This window comes from Dipteris shenzhenensis, chromosome 17, assembly GCF_047967505.1.
Source record: "Dipteris shenzhenensis isolate YYH24624 ecotype China chromosome 17, Dip_SZ_1.0, whole genome shotgun sequence".
Lineage (NCBI taxonomy): Eukaryota > Viridiplantae > Streptophyta > Polypodiopsida > Gleicheniales > Dipteridaceae > Dipteris > Dipteris shenzhenensis.
In genome coordinates, this window is record NC_141612.1 from 37,095,664 (window position 1) to 37,119,595 (window position 23,932).

At 43.1% G+C, this 23,932-nt stretch overlaps 1 protein-coding gene across 4 annotated transcripts; it reads right to left on the bottom strand.

Moving 5' to 3' along the window:
- Positions 1–1,351: 1,351 nt before the first annotated feature.
- On the bottom strand, positions 1,352–21,347 carry LOC147892065 (Prefoldin chaperone subunit family protein). Of its 4 annotated transcripts, none has more exons than XM_087388721.1 (9): positions 21,078–21,347; positions 18,069–18,190; positions 17,782–17,891; positions 17,633–17,662; positions 15,729–15,830; positions 2,204–2,311; positions 1,924–1,978; positions 1,700–1,788; positions 1,352–1,472 (listed from the first exon to the last, which is right to left on the bottom strand). In XM_087388721.1, the coding sequence occupies exons 2-8, from the start codon at positions 18,087–18,089 to the stop codon at positions 1,744–1,746; spliced, it is 471 nt and encodes a 156-aa protein (XP_087244847.1). In that variant the 5' UTR covers positions 18,090–18,190; positions 21,078–21,347; the 3' UTR covers positions 1,352–1,472; positions 1,700–1,743. The 4 variants fall into 4 exon arrangements, with proteins under 4 accessions (XP_087244847.1, XP_087244844.1, XP_087244845.1 ...); XM_087388718.1 differs by having other exon boundaries at positions 1,352–1,602; XM_087388719.1 differs by lacking the exon at positions 21,078–21,347 and adding an exon at positions 20,427–20,560 and having other exon boundaries at positions 1,352–1,602.
- Positions 21,348–23,932: the final 2,585 nt, after the last annotated feature.

Sequence of the window (23,932 nt, forward strand, 5' to 3'; positions counted from 1 at the left end):
TCTAAGGCGGGATCTAGCCTCCATATAGAGAGACTCAGAGAGAAGGACTCAGCCTCTCAGTGGCTCGGGGACCGTCATGAGGCCACGAGACTAGTTCTATAGGACACAGAGGTTCAGAGGGCTGAGTTTTGTATCATTCATCCCGGGCCAAATGGGTTTAGTAGGGGGACACGATGACTAGGCAAATTTTTCATACTACAGGGCCTCGCTCAGCAAGGACATAGCTTCAGAGACTACAAGATGCACAGGGGCTGATGCACTCGGATCCTCAAAAGATTCTAGACATGATCACAGACTTCTATCGACAGTTGTTTCAAGCAGAGGAGTTGTCCCCTGCGACCTTGATAGCACATGAGTCAATTTGGGAGCAGGTTCCTACAGTGTTCACGTCGACTCTGAGCAGACATTTGGAGGCTCCTTTCACAGACTAGGAGCTCAGAAGGCCCTCCCCTCCCAAAATTGCCTAGGTGAGGATCGCTCGACTTCGAGCGCAGAGCCCTGGAGACTCCTCATGCAGCACAAGATCCTTGGGAACACCCCCAGCACTGGTGGGCAGTGGCAGCAGTCACACATATGGATTTTTTATGAGGCCCCCCTCACAGGGAAGGGCTCCCCTTTGATGAGGAGCCTAAGTTAGAGTCCTGCAGCACCTTTTTGATGGTCTAGCCCGCCCTATAGGGAGGAGTTTGAGCATCAGCCACTTATGTGGCATCCAGAGGTCCAAGATTCGGAGGGGCGTATGCTAGGACAGTTGCAGTTAGGTGATGGGGGAACATGCGATGACTCCAGCGGCTACCATAGTGGCCATCAGGCAGGATATCATCTTCACGCTGCGCACTACTTGGGAGCGTGGCACTCCAGGTTTAAGAGGGATTGTCGAAAGGTGGGACCGTTTCTGCAAGGCTTGGCCTGCAGGGATTTTTTACACTCTTTCCGCAGGAGATATCTCCTAGATGCATAGACCACCTCCGTGGCTGTTAGGCCCTGTTCCAGAGGCAACCTAGGCACCAAGGTAACAGGCTAATTTTCTTCTAACAACCTCCATTGTAATTACCAATTTCCAGCTCCTTATGGAGGCTGAAAACACCGGGGTTTTATTTCAAGCATTAATAGAATTTTCTTTGTTTAAAAAAGTTTGAACACATGCACATTTGAACCACCCTGTTATTTAGATATTATGTGTAACGCTAACAATACACACTACTGATTGAGGATAATCAAGCTAATTTTTCAAGGTCCCCCCCCCCCCCCTTCCAGTTTAGGACGTAAAACATTGCTATTGGCTTTATTTAGTAATACTGGCACAAATTTTCTTGACGCTTGTGAAGTGCGTTACTTTGGGACGTTCTTTTAATGTAACGTGATAATTCATAAGTTTGTTTCTCGACACTGATAGTCATGTCACTGCATTCTAGTTTATGTGCTTAGCAAAAAATCAACTCCAAAGCTTCACTGTAACATGCTAGGTCTACCTGCAGGGCATTAGCATCAGCCCTATGAGCTGCTGCAATCATGCCCTTGGAAAATACATCCCCACTACAGCATTCAAGGAAAATTAAGGTTTGCTGAACAAGCCCATCCAAAAACCACCAAGCAATATACCTGGGAAAACAGTGTGTTTCAAAGTAGTAAGTGCAAACGTATTGTTAACAGAGGAAACATTAGCATATCAAAAGTACTTAAATAGTTGAATTCCTACCAAGGAAAACAAGCAAAGGTTCTTGTCATTTCCCGAGTTCCAACTTAGTCCTGCGATAGATTCATCAACTCTTTGATTCCTTCGCCAACCTGAGAAGAAGCTAAAACCTTTCGTGAGCATACAGCTTTCATACCTCTTTACAAACCAGCTCTCACCCTTAAAAAATTTGGACAGAAGTATAGTAAGAAGCAAATTATCTTTTCAGCTAGAGTTGAGAACATAACCAGCTTAATTTGGGCTTTGATATTGGCTATTTGACAGGTGTGCTCTTCAACATGTCTAGAAAGCACATCCAGACACATTACTCAACTAAATTGGTATACTTGAACATTCAACAAAACAGTGAAAGATTATAAAATTTGAATCTTTTCTATAATACAAACTTAATTACTGGCATAAGTACGTCAGAAATAAAACTGGCATAAGAAGATCAAAGACTTCAGGACCTTTGCAAGTATGAGAGATGGCAGAACAGACGAGGGTTGCTATAATACTCTATCTGACCTGGCTAAAATTTCTTGTTTCGCTTCAATAAATTGCTGCGCCTCCAACCATGTAAACTCCACATGGAATCCAAGTCCTATATCCACATATATCCTGCTTGTATCAGGCCTGCAAATTAAGTGAAGTATTAAATAAGGCAATTACTACTAAAAATAAAATTGAGATTTAAAACGTTAAAATTTGACAATATGACCATGACTCAGAAGCTCAGAAGCTCAATGCGTCCATTAGTCCAGAAAAGCTTACTAAAACCATTCAGAAGCAAATAATTTTCCCAAAATGGCAACCTGCAATCCTTAATTGCTTAGAAGCCCCTAAAAGGACCTGCCTGAACATCTAATCAAAAGTCCGAGAAACCCTGCATTATTGACAAAATGTAAAGCCTTTGGCAGAGGGAGTGTTACAAACCTGTCAAAGCGCAGTACTCTTCACTACTGTGATAGGAGTCCCCATCTTACCACCGAGCCACGGTAGAGAGCCACGGTAGAGCAAGCGTAAGCCACGACTCAAAGCTCCTAGATGCACAAGCTTCCAACCTAAGCCTATTCGCCACCTTCTAAATATGCAATAGTCTGCTTAGGACACTTGATGCACCTCGGACCTAGGAAGAGTACTAACTGGCCTAGCTGTCCTAACTAGGCACTACTAGGCCTTAGGGTCGCTTTAACCCCACAAGTCAATGACATTGCTTTACTCTATCTTCCTAACCTAATGTGTCTCCCCCCTCCCCCCAGGGGTTATATTGTTATTGATGTGACATTTCCTTCCCCTTAAGAAGGGTTGAAGTTGACAACAATGTTAGGAAACCATTTCTTGAGTTTGCTTACAATTTCCCACGGACAATTTTCTTCTAAACCAACTTTCCACTTCACTAAATATTCTTGAATATCCGTACGCTGTATAGGCCTTTCTTTAGTATCAATAATTCTAAATCTATGAGAAGCTCTTCTCCTACCAAACTACTACCTTCAAGCAGTCACTTCTTCAAACGGCCAACATGAAGTACCGGATGCACTCTACATCCTTCTAGTAAGGCTAACTTGCAAGCAAGCTTGCAAATCCTGTGAAGTATTGTGACAGATCCACAAGGCTGAGTCCTCATATCACTCCTCAAAGGCACGTGGGTCTAGGAGGGGGATAGGATGCAAGCAGACTCGCATAAGACCCTAGAGATGACCACAACATTCTATCGCCAGTTGTTTCAGCCCAAGGAGTCCCCCAAGTTCTTGCAACCTGAGAGTTAGTCTAGATACATAGTCCATCAATAGTCTCTCCGAGCATGAGCATGCAATTGGACGCCCCATTCACAGTTGAGAAGGCCCTCCGCGTCCACAGAAGTGCCTAGGCAAGGATGGATTGACACCATCTTTTTTAAAAGCTTTTGGGAGTGCATTCATACACCTTTGTGGTTGGAAATAAAAGGAATCTGGCTAGCTTTCCCAATCATTGAGTTGGGGGTGGATTTGTTCGATCCCGAAGGATGGAGATTGACAAGACACTAGATAATGGTTTTCCATCACCTTGCTGTGGATACCGCCTACAAGATCTTGAGTTTGTGCCTATGGTCCCATCTCACTAACATCATTTATGACACATAAATAGGTTTTGCTTAAGTACGCAGTATCCTAGACAACAACTTCACCTTTTGAGAGGCAATGGATTGGGCTCGGGCGGAGTCTCATCCTATTGCAGTCCTTCTCTTGGATTTCGAAAAGGCTAATGACAAGGTGGAGTGGCCTTCTTTGAAGGGCACCATGCGGAGCTTGTTGCTTATTGGAGGTCACACAAGAGAAGTTTTCTCCCTCTCCCGCTCTGTATGCTAGGGTTGCCCTCTCACTCCTCTCCTTTTCCTATTTGTGGCAAAGGCTCTGAGCTACTTTCTACGCTTGCAGGCAGTGGGCCGGTCTCGATGCTGTTCTCGATCCGCCAATAGGAGTTACTAGATAGAGTTTGCGGATGACACAACAATGTTTGTGGAGGGCCCAACAACGTGTCTAGACGGAGAGGTGAATTGTATGGCATTCGAGGCTAGGATCAACTAGGTGATTTCCTCACATTGACTGAGGAGGTTCAAAAAATCCTGGACTGGGATGCTGCTCTTGGCTTCCACTGTTGGCTTCCACTGGAGAAAGAGATGTACATGGGCTGCTAGGTGGGCATTGATAAGCCTCATGCGGCGAGTGCATGGGACAACTTAGGTGCTTGGTGCGCAACTTCTAGCAGGATAGGATGGCATAAGGAGCACTAGAGCCAAGGTCCCCTGGCAGATGGTGATCTTGCCCCAGGATAAACCTACATATATTGAGCAGAGCCGTTTTAGGCAAGATGGTCGTGTGAAGTCTCATCGTAGGCATAGAGCCCTAGAAGCTCTTGTTTCGGAGAGGGCTTCTCAAGAACACCCTTGCACAAGTGGCCAGTGGCAGCAGTCATCGATGGATCTTGTCCTCATTGGGAAGGGCTCATTGTTGATGAGGAGCCTACATAGAGTTTGGCACCATTTGTCTGGGGGACTCATTCGGGCCAGTCCTCAGTGTCAAGAGAAGTTTGAGCGCTAGCCCCTTCTCTAGTAGCTGGAGGTTCGTGATCAGGATGGCTTCATGCTTAGGCAACAGATGCACATTGGGGGCGTAGTGGGACAATGGCCAAACTGAATCCTTCCATTGAGACGGACGCATGTGCATGAGCCCTCTCTCACCTGAGGGGGGACATGCACGCGGATGCTATAGATAGATGCCGCAATTGCTAAGCCTTGGAGGGATAGCAGCCTACATAGAGCCTTTGCTCCCTCACATTGGTATGGACAATTCTGTAGGGCATGGATGCCCTTGAGGATTCAGTATTTGCGTCAACCCCTTGGATCCTTCTTCTCCAAGCACTATAGAGTGGGGGCACGGAGGTCTTCTACAACTAGACACACATGGGGACCCAGAGATGGAGGCGTCCTTGGACTTGCTTAAGTGACAGAGGATTAGAGTAGTGGGCCGTTTGGGCAAGATCCATCATTCGGGTGAGTGGTTTTGGCCTTCCAGAGTATGGCGCTCAAACAGGTGTGTTGAGGTGCCCTTCTTCTCATACACGACACGCATTTGTCATGGTTGGAAGTGATTGTGGACACCTTCGAGAGAGGAGCATTGGATCGAGTAGCATGTGCCCCACGAGGTCATTTCTAGATGGACCATAAGCCCTTGGCTAGAACAGATGCGCATAGATGCAAGGTGCCACTGATGTGCGAACCATGATCTTGAGACAATCTATCACGGGGGCGTGAAATTATAAGTACTTTAATGTACTACAAGACCGTGACAACTTTGGTTTTAAAAGTCTAAGCATGGGCTTAATAATGTGTAATTAAACGCGGCATGGTGCCTAGCACATAAGCGTAATTAATCCCTAGGCCCAAAGGCATTCCAAGGAATTAAAAGAGTGGTTGTTGGGAAATGATGATGTGGCATTTTTAATGGGCTCCCTAGAGGGCCATGTACCTTCAGTGGCCCCCCCTAGAGTTCCAGGTGGCTCTAGTACCTTCTACATGCTCCTTTGCCATTCCTGGACCTTCCTGGGCCTTCTAAACTTCACATGTCTGGTTTTCTCTCTCATCTTCTCCCTTTGTTGAGATTTTGGACTGGTTTTTCAGCCTCCTTCAGCTGAATTCCGTTTTTCTTCATAACTCCCCACCCGTTTGGATTCCTCGACTTCCGTTTGGCCCGATGGCTTCCCCTCTGCCTCCCCTTCGTAGTGATATGCTTTTCCCTCCGTGCGTTTGGTAGTACGGGCAGAGCTGAGCACTTCTTTTGTTGGTCGAATTTGTAAAAGTGGCTTTTTCTGGACCTTTTTGCTTCTACCACCTCCTGGGCCTCTCCTCTTGCAAAGCTACAGCTTTTTATTGAATTTCGAGTGGTCCCACGCGCTGGTTGACTGGTTTTTCTCAGTTTTGGAGGACTTTCCGACGATGAAACTTCTCCAAAATCTTCTCAATGCATTCCTCTCTGAAGCACGCTTCTTTGAGCCCAAGAACTCCCATTTCTTTGGGATAGAAGTGCTTCTTTTCGCATTTTTCAGTGGAATTCTTGCTGGTCGGCTCTTGTAAATGCTCTTTCTTCATGCCTTTGCACTCCTCTTTGGCTGAGAATGCAATTGGGCATTGGCTACTATGTCCTCTTGGCGATTGAGGACTTGGTTCGAGTTTTCAAGGCTTGGTGAGTTGTGATTTTGCTCTTGCAATTTCTTTTTGCCATGAGCTATTGGTTGGCCTCGTACGCCGCTTCTTTCTTGGCTCACAGGTGCCCAAGCAGTGCTACATGAGTCATTCTTTCGTTGGGTACTTTGCTGATTTTATTTTGGAGCTTTGAAAAGCTTTGTGAATGCCATTTGGAAACCACTCAAAAGGAGTGCAGCTCAGATTGCATCTGGACAGCCAATGGAATTGCACTCGGAAAAGAGAATGCCTTTGGGTTGAGCCTATGGGTTAAGTACACTTATGTGATGGTGTTCTATGCTTAAAAGCTTTGCGAAGGCTTAGTGAATTGGGGCTGCGTGCTCAGTTGCAGGGAAGGTCTCCCAGATGCAACTTGTAATCATTTCACTGTGAAATATAAAGAAATACCGAAAGGGGCGCCACGGTGTTTGGGGCCAATCGGGTGCACTTGTCTATGTTTGTTGAGCAGGGGCATTCTAGCCCCCATCCCTTTTTTAGTGGTTTTGTTTGTGAACAAATGGGTAAATGCCAAATGGTGATCATGCAATGATTAATGGTTGTGATATATGCTTTGTGAGCTGTAAATAAGTGCTGAAGTGATTAAGGGTTTAGTTCCACTACCCTTTGAGTGATTAGAGGCCGGTTTCATTGGTTCCGTTGCCGGGATACCACACACTCTTTCTCAAGAGGTGGGCCTCGATAGTTTGGTGGAAGGATATCTTTGCTGCACTTTTTGACAGCTGAATATTACAACCATAAACATGGTGAGTACCCATGAGCAAGAGAGGTCCACAACTCCTCAAAGGAGAAGGCAGGAAAGCCTTAATGATCCAGCTAGTGTACAACTGCAGGGAGCACAACAAATGCCTTTTGAGCAGGCCACACATGAAGCTACAACTGAGCTCAACGGTGATACTAGTTCTAGCAGTGAGTCAGATGATGCTACTATGTTGAATGCACAGCTTGCAAGTGCAGTGACTGCTTTGACTCAGCTGGCTCAAAATTTGCCTCAGATTGTGCAAACAAATGCCAAGAAGAAGAAGAAATCATCAAAGCACAAGCATGCAAAGAGTGAGTACACACATGCATCAGCTTCTCATGGCGGACCGCACACTCATGCATCAGTTTCCCATGAGGGACAGCCATAAAAAATGACTCAGAAAGTGACTTCCAAGAGAGAGGGATTACCCAAAAGAGCACTTGAGAAAGAGGTACAAAAAGTACAGCCAGTGCAACAGTATGAGCAGCCAGCACAAGGCCTTGGTTTGGGTACTTCTACTCCTCAAAATAATAATGTGCAGTCCATAAATGTGGCTCAACCACCTCAGCCATATTTGAGGCAGCAACCTGAATATTTTGGTACAGATTCTATCTTTGATGCTATGTTGATTTCACCGCCAATTGGGCATAGAAAGCAAGCCATGTATGACAATGTGGGAATGCAGCCAGGCATGCAAGCCACAGCATATGCTCCCATGCCTAATGTTCAGCCAAGCATGGCTCTCCCTAGTGAAGGGAATGCTGCAAATATACAGCCATCTTTGGGACAGCCAATATCAAATGTATATAAAGAATTTAAGGATGGTGGTTCTCATGTCAAGTTTGATACATATAATGGAGTACAAGATAGGTACAAAGCCCTCACATTCCTTCAACAGTTTGATGCTGCATTTCTTGGGGGTTTGTTTAAAGAAGCATCCAAGATGAGGAAGGTCGCCACATTTTTGAAAGGCAATGCACTTAAGTGGTACACCAACCTTATGCTTCATGGAGATGCACCTGCTACTTGGCTGGAATTTAAGCAAGTGTTCTCTTCTACTTGGCTTACTCCAACTTTTGAAGTTGAAGTACTTTCACACTGGCATGACTTGTCATACAAACTTTGCAAGAATCTTTATGATTACACCTAGAGGTTTTGGGATGTTTTACTGCCATTGAGCTCTTACAGGCATGTTTCTTTGAAAGAGCAAATAGAGAGGTACTGTTGTGGATTGCCTAGTGAGCTACATGATTATTGCATCAAAACCAAGGTGGGTTCTATGACTCAATTAATTGAGAATGCAAGGACAGCATATGCATGGATGCAGGAGAAGAATTTGGGCTTTATGGACAGCAAGAAAGAAGACAACAAACGGGCTGCCAAACACCAGGATAAGGACATCAAATCTGACAATAAAAATTATGGCAAACGACCGTTTCAAAAGCGAGGAAAGGCCCAATTCAAAGCTGGTCAAAGGCGTGGACAGCCTAATAAACAGCCCCGTACCAAGTTATCTGATGAAGAGAAAAAGTCACTCATGGAGCAAAACAAATGTTTTATATGCAAAGGAGAGGGACACCACTCTTATGATTGCCCATTCAAGAAAAGAGATAGGTCAAATGATGATAAGAATGGTAATAAACACGCTGATCGGAAGGGCAAAAGGCCTAAACCTTCCGCAGGACTTCTTCCAGATGTGATTGGGAGTTTGCCACATGCACATGATGAAGAGGAAATGAAAAAGACTGAGATGTGCAGAGCATGGGGAAAAATCAGAAATCAGAATTGTTTGTTTTTCTTTGATTCTGGGGCAAAGGCGAATTTCATAACTCCTGATATGGCAAGAAGGCTTGGCATCAAGCCTGAGGAAATAGGGCCATCCGGCATGTGTAATATGGCCAACCCTGAACTCAACACACCTGTCACTCCTATCATTGGCAAGTTGAGGATGCATATCCAGGGATATTAGGATGCAGAGGACTTCTACATTATGCCTTTGTCAGAGTGTGATGCTTTGCTTGGGATGCCTTGGATGTACAGGGGGGGGCTGATGTGCAGATGAGAAACAAGAAGATTTCTTTAACTCATAGAGGCAAAAATCATGTACTTGATGTAAAGTTGAAAGGGGAGTCCATCCCTGTAGTTTCAACTTCTTGTACTTCCAATGTAATAAAGCGTCATATTTCAGCGTACTTGATTTTTGTCAAAGAGGACAGCCAACTAGTTCAGGAAGGCTCTACTCTTTTTGCTTTAGATAGAGAAAGGGCTGCTTTTATTTCAGATTTTCAGGATTGTTTCTTAGATGCACTTCCTCAAGAATTACCTCCCAAGAGGCCCGAGGATCATCAAATTGATATAATTCCAAGAAGCTCACCGCCTAATATACCTCCCTATCGTGTCAGTAAGGCACAACAGGAAGTAATAATGTCACAAGTGAAGGAACTCTTGGAAAAGGAATTAATACAGCCAAGTAATTCTCCTTACTGTTCCCCTGTGTTGCTTGTGCAAAAGAAGGATGGCAGTTGGAGAATGTGTATTAATTATAGGGCTTTGAATAAAGTCACAATTAAGAACCATTTTCCAATTCCACGCATTGATGATATATTGGATCGGTTGGAAGGTTCCTCAATGTTCAGTCGTATTAACCTTAAAAGTGGATACCATCAGATAAGGATACGGCCTGAAGATGTCTACAAGACTGCCTTCCGCACTTGATTTGGCTTATATGAGTTTCTTGTGATGCCTTTTGGTTTGACTAATGCACTTGCCACTTTCAATAGAATGGACAGAATTTTTAGAGCACACAGAAAGTTTGTGGACACTTTCTTCAATGACATCATTGTGTTCTCTAAAAATGAGCAGGAGCACAGGAAACATCTCACTATTGTGTTTCAAGAGTTGAAAAGACAAAGCTATTAATAAACACCAAGAAAAGTGAGTTCTTTATGCATGAGATTCATTTTCTCGGTCATATAGTATCAGAGGATGGAGTCAAGATGGATCCTGCAAAAGTTGAGGCCATAAGGAGTTGGCCAATTTTGAAAAATCTGCATGAAGTCAAAAGCTTTCTTGGGTTGTGTTTATACTATCGGAGGTTTATAAAGTACTTTGCAGAAATTGCTTCTCCCTTGCATGCTTTACAAAGGAAAGCTGTACCGTTTCGGTGGGGACCAAAGGAAAATGCAGCTTTTGAAGAGCTGAAGCAAAAGTTGTGTCCTGAACCCGTTATTATCCTGCCAGATCTTGCAAAACCCTTTGCTGTAACTTGTGATGCATGTGGGAACAGCATAGGAGGCACTTTGATGCAGGATGGCAGAGTGGTTGCATATGAGACTAGAGTTCTCAAAGATGCTGAATTGTACTTGCAGACATACGAGAAGGAAATGTCAGCAGTGATACATGCTTTGACCACATGGAAACATTACCTTCTTGGAGCTGATTTTTATGTGCAGACAGATCATCAGTCACTTTGATATTTTCTCACGCAGAGAAAATTATCTGAAAAGCACATGAGATGGGCTAACTTCCTCTCAATGTTCCAATTTCAAATTGTACATGTGCCGGGTAACAAAAATGTCGTGGCTGATGCACTTTCCAGGAAACCACAGCCTGAAGCAGTCTCCAAGAAACCCATTGTTTCAGCAGTGAGCATTGCTTACAACAATGTGTTAGATGTGATGAAAGATCAATATGTTAATGATGCTGATTTTTCAACTATTTATGATCAGCTTTCTGATGGTCAAAGGCATGATCACTATATGTTGAAAGAGGGTTTCATTTTGATGCATGGACGACTCTGTGTCACTGATCAAATGCGATAGAAAGTCATAATGGAAAGTCATGCTCCTCCATATGCAGGACATAGGGGAATTACAGCAGTGGAGCAATACTTTTATTGGCCATCTTTGAGGAAAGATGTGGAAGAATATGTAAAAACATGCATGGTTTGTCAGAAAGTAAAGTTTGACAGGCAGAAGGCACCTGGGTTGTTACACCCTTTGCCAATTCCAGATAGACCAGGGCAAAGCATAGCTATGGATTTTGTGTTTGATCTTCCACGTACTCTTACTGGACATGATGGATTGTGGACAATAATTTGCAGGTTTAGCAAACAAGTCCACTTTGTGCTAGTAAGAAAGAAAATTACAGCAGATCAAATGGCCAAATTGTTTCTGCAGCATGTCTTTAAGTATCATGGGATGCCTGAATCCATAATCAGTGATAGAGATCCGAGGATGACCAGCCTGTTTTGGAGAGAACTGTTTGAAAATATGGGCACTACGCTGAATTTTTCCTCATCTTTTCACCCTCAGTCTGATGGACAATCGGAGTAGGAAAACTCTACCATCTTGGATATGTTTAAATGCTATGTCTCAGACCACAAAAGCAAATGGGAGCATTATTTGCCTTTGTTGGAATATGCTTACAATAATACGGTACACACATCCACAGGTAAAGCACCTTTTGAAATAGTGGAAGGTGCCAAGAAGATACCTCCCATTTTGCATACAAAAGAGAAAATCTTCGAAGCTGATCGTTTTGTGGAAAGCCTTGAAGAGGCTTACAAGAAGATCAAATATGCCTTGCAAAGAAGTCGGGACAAGCAGAAAAGAGCAGCAGATAAGCACCGCAGGGAATTGGTATTCACAGAAGGTGATTGGGTTTTGCTACATTTTCAGAAGGCAAGGCTGAAAAATAAGAAAGGCAAGGAAAGGTTGTACACAAAACTGAACATGCGTTACTATGGTCCTTTCCAGGTTTCTGAAAAGATAAACGAGGTAGCTTACAAGCTGAAGTTGCCTCCGCATTGGAAGATACATAATGCCTTTCATGTGAGCTTATTAAAGCAATATCATGGAGATATTCCCGAGGATTTACCTGATGAGGTGCAGCCTGAAGCGGAAGAACAGGATGAACTTCTGGTCCCAGAGCAGATTCTGGCACACAGAGATAGAAAGCTCAAGGGTAAAGTTATCCGTCGCTACTTGGTAAAATTTCAAAATTACCCATCACTTGATGCGAAATGGATGGAGGAAGGCGAACTGGCAGATTCACCTGGGATATTGCAGCTTTACCTTGATGCTTTCCAATTGAGCCGACTGCGATCCGGGCTCCTACAGGTAGTTCAGCAGAGCGAGCGTCTAGAGCATTACCTAGTGTTCGAGAGGGGGGTAGCACCTCCACTCCCTCAGTACAGACGGGCTCACTGTGATTTCATGAGGTCGCTTGATGACACTGTATGTTTCATCCGAGATACTGAGCTGACAGTATTTCTGCTGTGAGACTTCATGATATTGATGCATCTTGAATATTGATTGCCGAGAATCACATAGATTTTGAGCAGTGTATATGGATGGATGCATGCCTCTCCTAGCCATATTTTCACTGTCTCTGTATACTATAGCTGCGGCTTTCTTGTATACTCTTTTATGCTATATTTCATGCTTACTCTTGTGTTTTGGGGCAGCAAACTGTGGTTTGCTGTTTCAAGAGAGGGGTATGTCACGGGGGCGTGAAATTCTAAGTACTTTAATGTACTATAAGACCGTGACAACTTTGGTTTTAAAAGTCCAAGCGTGGGCTTAATAATGTGTAATTAAACGCGGCATAGTGCCTAGCACATAAGCGTAATTAATCCCTAGGCCCAAAGGCACTCCAAGGAATTAAAAGAGTGGTTGTTGGGAAATGATGATGTGGCATTTTTAATGGGCCCCCTAGAGGGCCATGTACCTTCAGTGGCCCCCCCTAGAGTTCCAGGTGGCTCTAGTGCCTTCTACATGCTCCTTTGCCATTCCTGGACCTTCCTGGGCCTTCTAAACTTCACATGTGTGGTTTTCTCTCTCATCTTCTCCCTTTGTTGAGATTTTGGACTGGTTTTTCAGCCTCCTTCGCTGAATTCCGTTTTTCTTCATAACTCCCTACCCGTTTGGATTCCTCGACTTCCGTTTGGACCGATGGCTTCCCCTCTGCCTCCCCTTTGTAGTGATATGCTTTTCCCTCTGTGCGTCCGTGCGTTTGGTAGTACGGGCAGAGCTGAGCACTTCTTTTGCTGGTCGAATTTGTAAAAGTGGCTTTTTCTGGACCTTTTTGCTTCTACCGCCTCCTAGGTCTCTCCTCTTGCAAAGTTACAGCTTTCTATTGAATTTCGAGTGGCCCCACGTGCTGGTTGACTGGTTTTTCTCAGTTTTGGAGGACTTTTCGACGATGAAACTTCTCCAAAATCTTCTCAATGCATTCCGCTCTGAAGCACGCTTCTTTTGAGCCCAAGAACTCCCATTTCTTTGCGACAGAAGTGCTTCTTTTCACATTTTTTAGTGGAATTCTTGCTAGTCGACTCTTGTAAATGCTCTTTCTTCATGCCTTTGCACTCCTCTTTGGCTGAGAATGCAATTGGGCATTGGCTACTATGTCCTCTTGGCGATTGAGGACTTGGTTCGAGTTTTCAGGGCTTGGTGAGTTGTGATTTTGTTGCTGCAATTTCTTTTTGCCATAAGCTATTGGTTGGCCTCGTGTGCCGCTTCTTTCTTGGCTCACAGGTGCCCAGGCAGTGCTACATGAGTCATTCTTTGGTTGGGTACTTTGCTGATTTTATTTTGGAGCTTTGAAAAGCTTTGTGAATGCCATTTGGAAACCACTCAAAGAGACTGCAGCTGGGGTGCAGTGTGATTGCATCTGGACAGCCAATGGAATTGCACTCGGAAAAGAGAATGCCTTTGGGTTGAGCCTATGGGTTAAGTGCACTTATGTGATGGTGTTCTATGCTTGAAAGCCTTGCGAAGGCTTAGTGAATTGGGGCTGCGTGCTCAGTTGCAGGGAAGGTCTCCTAGATGCAACTTGTAATCATTTCACTGTGAAATATAAAGAAATACCGAAAGGGGCGCCACGGTGTTTGGGGCCAATCGGGTGCACTTGTCTATGTTTGTTGAGCAAGGGCATTCTAGCCCCCATCCCTTTTTCAGTGGTTTTGTTTGTGAACAAATGGGTAAATGCCAAATGGTGATCATGCAATGGTTAATGGTTGTGATATATGCTTTGTGAGCTGTAAATAAGTGTTGAAGTGATTAAGGGTTTAGTTCCACTGCCCTCTCAATGATTAGAGGCCAGTTTCACAATCATGTTTTTGCAACACAGAGGATTTGGCAAGGTGCCCTTCAGATGATGGCTAGAACGCTGAGGATGCAGCGGGACTTCACTTGGGGCATGGCAGCTTGGGTGACTGAGGGAGGTTATGCCTTCTCCATTGATACAATCACACCATCTTATAGGATCCAAGGATAGAGGGTCTTTCGGATTGAAGCAATGACAACTTCTTGGCAGCATCTTGTTTCTTCACATATTTGGGAGACCGTGTCCAACATCACTGCTTGGAACATCTGGGCCGCCCATTTTGCAGCTTGGTGTTGAGAGGCCACCAGGGCCCCCGGCAGCCACCCTCGTTGCCATTTGGCAGGATATTACCTACAATTTGCATGCCATATGTGAGCGTAGGACATCAAAATCTTGGACGACCGCTGAGAGGTGGCACGTTTCTGCAAGCCTTTCTGCAAGTGTCTTCTATGTATTCAGAGAGAGAGGCATTTGCTGGATGTACAGTCCCCCACCATAGTTGTTGGCCCCTATTTCAGAGATTCCCTAGGCAGTGAGCTGTGTTCTCTGAAAAACAGGCTAGATTTTTACCACGATTAACACCACATAGATTGCTGATTTGTAGGGTTAGTCTTTCAAAGCATTAATAGAAAGTACTTTTCTCTGGGGGGGAAAAGATTGAGAAGAGGCAGCCATCCAAGAGGCATAGAGGGTGGGCTTGAGACACGGGGACGAGGATCCTACAAGGCACGATAGACATGATAGGAGGCATAATAGTTCTCAAAGGCTGTGCTCCGCTACAATGGTATAGGACCATTGTAGTGGGGAGATTAGGGGCCATCGACCCATATCTAACTAGAGGTGAGCATGTCCTCTCATTGCTTATGAAGCTACCCAACGGGATGGTAGCCTAGCTCTTACCGTGGAGGCATGCATTCCACATAGAGATGGTTCTCCCGCTACTTGGTTTATCGTGATAGTGCCTAGGAGACTTGTAAACATCATGGCCTGAACATATGGGTAGTGGTGCAGCCAGTGATGGGAGGGTGGTACACTCCCCTGTTGTCACTATAATCAACATTATCATATACACCTTGCGAGTGATATGGGAGCAAGGTACGCATCTTGAACATTTCTGCAAGGCCCGGCACACATATTTTAAACTCTTAAGGATTGAGGAATCTGTTTATTGTATAGCCCCCGTGGCTGGCTGTTGGCACCTACTACTCGGATACCATAGGCTGTTAGACTGATCCTACAGGATGTGGTTGCATTTTTGCAGCCAGCTTTCCTTTTCAGCACATGATGATAGCTGACATGGTATCATTTTCTTCTATTTGAATAGACAGTTCTTTTCACGGCTGTGGGGGGAATCAAATTTCAATAAAGCAATCGAACCCTAATAAATACAGACAACAATGTACACTCCACCTTTGACAGAAGTACCAGTAGCAAAAGTTGAGGAAGCCAATGTATCCACTCACACTTCAGCTTGTGCATAGACCTCTGAGCCAAGATTCACCATGGTCTTCAGCTTTTTACTTCTATTCTGCTCCAACAGCGTGATGCTTTTAGACAAATCTGAGCTTGGAAATAAGTCAAGAACAATACACTGACAAAGAGATGATTTGAACCTGATAGTAGAATACTGCCGCAAAGAGAGCATTCTATGGAATGATCAACTCAATGACAAATAAGCCTTTTTATAGTAAAGAGCAAACATGTTCCAAGCCAAGCCTGTCAAGTGCCACAAGATCAACACTATGATGAACATACTCGCATTTACCAATGCGCCCGGTCTAGCACACATAACCCTCTCTTGTATGCAAAGAAACGTGCCTAGTCTTATACATCGATCTTGGTACCTGAAACAAACTAAATGACTTGCTTAATGCCTCTTTCCAACCCCACAAGTAGATTAAGTTTTACATGGTCAATAAGCTTATTTGACTTAAAACAGATCTTTATACCATATGAACTCCAGACATGTTAATATTTCAGCAAGAAGCACAATCCATTTACCACAAAGCCATGTATACTACCCCTCCAGACCTTTGACTTAGGTTCCCTTCGGAGATTCATGGCCATTTATGACTTGCACATTAGGTCGACAAATGTTGCCATTCCAAAAATATACATAATCCAGGAACATGCTAGATTCAGTGGACAACATACACACACACACACACACAACTCGTGTTTATATACGGAAATGTATATATCTAGATGAATCCAGGAACATCCCCAAACCCATCCTCTTAAAGCACAACACAGTGTGCAGTTTCGATCTCATGATAGTCACTCATGAACATGAAAACCATAAACTGCATCACACATAGCAGGGACTAGCTATTATAACATCCCCACTGACATCATCAATGCCCAACAGTGGGTATAGACCATAGTATAAACATATGCTCTCATGCATATAAATCCACACACACATACTTGAGCATCCACTTATACAAAGGTCTTTGTACTGAGTTTCTGTCGGCACTCCAGAGGTGAAGCCACTCTCAGCTGTGACAAAAGCTAGCACTAAAGGAGAAGGCTAATTAAAAAGTAGTCCACATTCTATTCATTCAAGCTACAACCACTTGGGAAGACTATACGATTTCATTTTAGTCTCTCCCAAACAAATGTATAAGCAAAAAAATCCTTAGACAATCTAGCTGGTAGGGCAACGCACCACTTAAGATAGAAAGAATTTATCATAATTATCAGCAAGCCACAATACATTCAGCAATCTATACCTAGAAGAATCCATGAACATGCCCAAACTTTACATGTAGAATTACACACACACACACACACACACACATATATAAAGAGAGAGAGAGAGAGTCCAGACATAGACACACACAATCTCAAGTGGATAGTTGATCAGGTGGCCAATGGCCATAGATCGAACTCTCTGTCCTTGCTTTGGATTTCTCTCTCTTGACAGCGATAGCGCGATGTACTTACTTTCTTATATCAGACATCAGCCTTGGGCTTGGGTGCATGTTGAGTGGGCCCACCCCTTAGCTTTCAACGCATTGGTTTTTTTTTTGTCTCATAGGCTCTTCAGTATTTCGTAGACGTTAAAAAACTTTCTTTCTTTCAAGGTCGTTCATGTTTCTTCTTTTTAGAATAAAAATATATAGAATGTCCCTCCATAAGCATTGTGGTGATTCAAAATGAATTTTTGTAAGTGTATAAAAGGCACACATTTTGCGCTTACATTGTAGCTGACATATTGGTTATAGATCATTGCCCCAAGTTTGTAAGGCGTTGGCAAATATCTCTATTACATACAAAATGTACCTAAAAAGAAGTCGTTAGGCATTTAGGTTTATAATGGAGGAAACACTTGTTTAAGCAACCTCAACAAGAACCAGAAGGATACAATATTTTTTGCTGTCCCATCACTTTGTCCCTGCAGCATACCGCAGATTACTGATGCATTCTATACCATCTTCTAAACTTTCTTAAATACTAGAAGAACATTATCCAACTCTAAACTAAGAGCATCATCAGCCCAAAATGTGTTCCCACCTTTCAGATATGACATGAACAAGGTCAGGCTTGAGCTTTTGTTCAATAAAAGCCTCAAACTTCTGAATTTTAGCATCTTTCTCTGCTTGCTTTCGTTTTGCTGACATCCTCTATCAACAGCACACCAAAAAAACAGCCACAGAAGCAATGAAGCCTACAGGGTATTGTATACATGAAATACGAGAAAGAACTGTGTTCAACCTAGAGCAGTCACAATGCAAAATGCAACATTCAATTTCAAAAACTTATGTAGAGCTGTTTCTCAGATAGACCACTTTTATTCCCACCTTCAATGTCCAAAGACACATTCACCCTCCGTATTTACCCAGAAGGTTGTAGCCACAATGCAATCTGGTTCACAACCAGGCCCTGAAAGTCCTTTCTCTTGTCTTTTTTTTAAAATCCCTACCTGCATGACACAAAATGAACAATTGTTACCTGACAACTTCCTGCAATGGCAATTGCTCTGACGACAATACAATATAAGAGAAAAACCATTAGTCTTTTTTAAACAAAATAAATCACAAGAATTGGTGTAAAGAAAATAACATAGATATCAGTTGCATATTGTGATTTCCATATGCAAGTAGCTTAGGAGCTAGCCCAGGGTAGAGGCATAATGCCTTGATCAAATGCAGGCATGGCCCTCAAATGGGCAAGAGCACTGATGTGGGCATAATTTGTTATTGGTCTGACACCCTGCAGACGCATAGGAAGGTTATCTTCTGAGTGATGGGAAGATCAAAGTAGAAATGGGCCTTGTAATTGCAGAGGGGACAACCTCCAACCTTGCAATTTTTACCATAAAGGGTCACACTCATTACACACATCAGACTTTAATATCAAAAGCTATTCTATCGTTTGGACAAAGAATTCCTTGCCATCTAAGTTACATATTATATCTTAGTTCTTCAATTGTCCACAAGTCTATACTTTGACATCTTTTAAGCATAAAGTGTGAAAACCTAGGGTCAAATTCTGTAAAAATGATGAGGGAAGCAATCATCTTATTCCTTTCGTCTATGGTTTGTCTACTCTGTGTGTGTGTGTGTGTGTACGCGTGCACAAACGGTGCTTTCCTTATTCAAAAGTTACATCAGGCTTTGTTATGGGAATGAGGTGGACTTTTTTATTGTCCAAGAATATTGCCTCCATGCTTCTGTCGTAGGAATAACAAATTTTTGCCAAGTAAAAACCAAAATTTATTACCTTCGTCTACTAGAAGGAGAAGTTATTGTAAAAAATCTAGTGTCATAGAATTGATTTCCCACCTTTTCTGGTGCTCTCAACTACCTTCCTCAAACCCTTGCCAATAAAAAATACTTCCATGCTGAACTTCCATACTAGTAGATACTTCCTAGTGCTATCAAGCAATTCTTCCACATAAGGCATAATGTCTAAGGCCATATCTCAAAATGGTGAAACCTAACCTGTGAGCTTGCACCACCACGTAGTAACATGTACAAAATGTCAAAACACTCGTGGGTGTGCACCCACAACTAAAATGGAAGAGCTGAAGTAAAATTTGGCTAATTTCAATGCTAAGACATTCGCTGTTTTAATTGAGGTTTCTGCTAGTGACTTGTCTGTGGGCTGGACTTTTAAAAAGACCATTTTGAGGATTGCAACTGCAAATAGGGATTAAACAGGACCACCCAAAGTGAAAATGTGTGTGGATATTTCCAAAAGAAATTTCCTCGAAAATTTCTGAAAACTCCCTTGGGATGCTTGCCATCTGCAAAGATGATGCTGAGCAAGCTTCAAGGTGCATGCCGAGGGCCAAAAGGTCAATTTTGCTTCATCTTTGCTTGTGTGCTCTCACTTTGGCATGGCTTGACATTGCTTGAAGGCACATGTCGAGGGCCAAAATGCGATTTCACTTCATCTTCACTCACCTTTGGTGGTTCACAAGGCATGTGCATGCTTGCTCCAAGAAGGTGACTATGACCCATTTGAAAAGAAATGGAGAGGAAAGAGCACGTAGTTGAAAAGCAATGCTGAAACGAGTTGCACACACTTCAAAATACAAACGTGAATGTTTTGCAACTGCTCTAAACCATGATTAAGATTTAATCCTATGTGTGCCAAACATCCTCATTTTTATATTGACCAATAAGATACCATTACAGAGATCCATGGTCTAGGTTGCCCAAATTTTTAAGAAGCGTGGAAGCAAGACTGAGAAGCTATTCAGGGATTGACGACTTAAAGTGTAGCTGTTTGGGAAGACATGCATGTCATCCTAAGCAAAAGGACTACAACAACAGTGCTGGCTGGAGGACTGAAACCCAATCTCACACTTTATAATTTGGTTTGAGAATAAAAGCCAGTACCCTTGCATGTATGTAGGCTTTCCAAATTGGCCTGTGAAGACATAGCGAGATCAAAAACTGCTCAAGGCAAAAATAATTGCAGAGGAATGGCGGCCTGGCAGGAGGAAAGATGGCTCTCTTTTCCATCTCAACGAGCAAACACTGGTTACATTAAACATATGCAAGGCGGAGACTTAATAATATGCAGCTGTCAAAATGGGGACATCTGTGGAATTCCTCAATGATTGGATAACGGTTAAAAGAAGAAGATATGAGCTCTATGACAGGGATGAACATATCCACAGACGCACTTACGTAGCCCACCAAACTCACCCCAAGCTGAGGAAATGGGTGCCAAACTAGCGTGTAGTTGGAGCGAAATAAACGATCCAAGATATGGAATGTGCTTGGCTTCGAAGGTGTAATCACGCATGAGCAATAACCATGGCCAAGCAGCTCATCTCCCTTTGAGTTCTAGTTTTTAAATTGAGCGTGGTGAAGATAAGAATCTATAACTAGGGTGGGTAGGCATTGTAGGGATAAAAGAAAATGTAGACGACAATATCTGCATATGGACGATGCTTGCATGAAGAATGGATCGCATGTAGTTGGGCTCATACGAAACAGAGTACAGCTTATGCCCTGCAAAGCATAACTGCTACTAGCTCTCCATGAGATTTCTCTACTAGCAGGACATTTGAGGAGGGAATAAGTCTGATTCTAATTTGGATTGCACAAGTTTCTTGCTTTTCCCAGTTCAAAGCTAGCATTTTGTACATGATGCATAAGATTGCAGTCCCTTAAACATTGCAAGCAATCCTTATTCCAATGTTCTAACATCATGTCTAGTAAGATCCAACTTGCTGATATCCGTTATAGGATAACAGTTTCTTCTTCTTCTTCTTGTGGAACGCCCTCCTTGCAGATATCCGTTATAGGAATATTTCTTTAAAATGTGAACAAAGAAGTCAAATCTTGGCTTACCGATTAAAAGAGCCACCACCAATTCTTACAACAATCGAACCTGCAAGAAAGAATTCCATGTAGAGGGTCAAATGACTTCACATATTCGTATTTGTTTTTGCAAAGGACACTCCAAATGGAAAAGTGAGCATGACCAATCAACGTGGACTACCAAGCATTAAAGCTGGCAGGTCGACAAACGAAATTCCTTTGTTTCTATAGAAGGCTCGTTAAGTAGGGGAGCAATGCAAATAACAATCCAGACAAGGCCTAGCTCCCCATAATTCTAGTACATTCCCGAGAAATTCTCAACCAGAAAACTAACCCTTTGTACTCGTCAAAATCATGGGGCCTCGTAGATGCAATCTCAACCGTTGGATCAAGTCTCCCTAAATCATGGAAAATGGTGGGCTCTATGATGTACTTGATGTGTCAAAAGCTTACCTACCCACCCATCACATCATACCAAAGCACTTTCCTAAATGTTGAAGTGTCAAAATCTTCCTAACTTGCCCATCACATCAACCTTTTAATTGCTAATGTGTCAACTCCTCGCCCCATGACTTTGACGGTCGAGAGAGGCCATGGGTTGGCCTTTCATATGAAAGTGGCGAGCGGCGGAGCCTCGTGGCTCCGCCGCTCGCCACTTTCATATGAGGGACAGGCCTCCCCATGGCCTCTCCCTACCTCCGTCGCTCGTCACTTTCATATGAGGGAAAGGGTTCCCCATGGCCTCTCCCTACCCCATCTAATTCGAGATTTATCACACTTGGAGTGTCATGTCGAACAAATCTTAACAAGTGTGCATGTATGCATACTAGCTCCGGTTTGTGAGTTGTGTGGGTCTCTAGACACCTAGAAGTTATGTAGTTCCAATCAAATTGATTAGGGTATGCAGTTTTTTGTTTGAAGGCTAGTAAAATCAGTGCTTTTAAAAAAATCAAAATCTAAATATTGAAAGGCAATTGGGCGCTATTTTTAGAACATTGGCAACCGCATTGGGAATTGGTATGCAATGTAGACGGCAGACTAGTACGCTTGCATTGTTTCGAAGAAACTGCTCGTCAAAGGTGCGTTTGTCCAAATGTGGTCAATTTGAGACGCGTAAATTGTTGTGGAGGTTTTGTTCACTAATAGCAGGTGACTTTCTTCCATGAGATTTTGTAGTTGCAGTTGCTTTTGAGAAGCTTGTAGCATATTAATGTTGAAATCCCCCAGTAGAAAAGTTGGATAGAGTGATGGCCTTTGTTGTAACACATGTGCGATTTTTCCAGGTTACTTTTGAGGCTGCATGCTTCGGTATGGTATGTTGCCACTATAAACATCACTTGCCTTGGATTCGGTCGAAAGAGTGCCATGATCATTTCAAGGGCGATCATTGTAAAATGCAAGGACTTGTCGTGGAGAGGTTCCAAGATTCTTGTTTCATCCATTGGTGGTATTTGAAAATGAAACCTACAAATTGCCTTGCCTTTTTTTTTTGCATGTGCATGTATGTCTATGGCGTTGGGCTGCTTGCAATGACTCGAGGAGCAATGTAGAATCACATGATATGTATTGATCCACAAAGTATGTTACCGACTCACTTGATTTACCATTAAAAATAGAGGGCCCCTCCACCCAAAGCAGGGAATGATCATGCTCGCTCTCATGATTTTGAAATTCGATCACAAATTTAAAATCTATGATCTTCCCGAAGAATTGTGAATTAGCCTTGAAAAGCTTTCTCAAGGCTCTTATGCGGTGATCATAGTACCGCATGCAAGTGATGGGTCATCACGGACCAGCTGGTGCATTGGAAACTGGTTTTTATCATTGTTGCACTCAGCTGACTGCAACTCTCTCAGTTCATCCAACAACGCTGACCAATTGCTCTCTCCACTTGTAAATGTCACGAAGAATATCGGTGGGCCTAGCTGGCGAATTGTTGCAAACAGCCTTTTTTCGTTGGCGTTCATTCCTTGGCTGACCAAAGAACAATGTTGGATAGTTTAGCTCCTCACTATGCTTGTCTTTAAATATACCCATTAACTTTTGGTTTTCGCTTGTAGCGATTGTTGTGATGGCTGAGATTGCATCAAAAATCTCAACTGTGTCGACATACCCATGGGTCATTCTCTTGTCTTGGAATCGTACTTTCCTTTGTAAAGCACCATTTGCGGTGTCACTATTTTGTTGTGCATTCATCCTAAGCTAGAAATGTGGAAGCCACAGCTGTGAGATTGAGACACCCTCTTGCTTGTACAATGGTGTTTCAATGAGCCACGTTAATGCTTTCATCACTAGATTTGGGCAAACATTACCAATAGTGTATGGAGTTTGATACTCTAGTCTTTGCTTTATTGCTATTCCAATTGTCATGTTATCCTCTAGCTATTGTGAAAGTACGGTTTGAATGCTCTCTAAGTTAATTGCAATGTTTATGATACTCCCTTTTAACAAATATTGGCCAAAGTGTAAATATTGTCGTATTTGGCCGAAGGTTGCCTGTGGTGCAACAAGCCTTTCTTCAAGTTCAGTAAGTAGCTGTATTTGTTCAATTGGGTTATTTAATTTTGTATTCATGGGTGATGCTAAAGTAGGCGCTTGGCCATGCTCAACTTGCCGCTTACAGTTGGAACATATAGAATTACTAGTTGCTCTAATACGGTCCTCATCGTGTTGAAATATCGAGCTCCACTCGTGATATACCAGGGTGACCGTTGTGCATTTATGTCACTGACTTGTTAGCTGCAGATGCGGTTGGTACACCGCCCATGAATAATAGCTGGATGATAGCTATCCTTATCTACTCTAGTTCGTGGCTTAGTTAGTATGCCACCTTAGTTAGCTGAGTTTGGTTTGAGACTCACATATAGGGTTCTTCTATTTCTTTG

Excerpts from the sequence above, each read along its gene's own strand:
- LOC147892065 (XM_087388721.1), bottom strand. The coding sequence starts at position 18,089 with ATGTGTCTTTGGACATTGAAG. Across the intron at positions 17,663-17,781 it reads GTTCATGTCATATCTGAAAG|GGACAAAGTGATGGGACAGC; the intron begins GTGGGAACACAT and ends GGTATGCTGCAG. Across the intron at positions 1,979-2,203 it reads AAACAAGAAATTTTAGCCAG|ACATGTTGAAGAGCACACCT; the intron begins GTCAGATAGAGT and ends TGTGCTTTCTAG.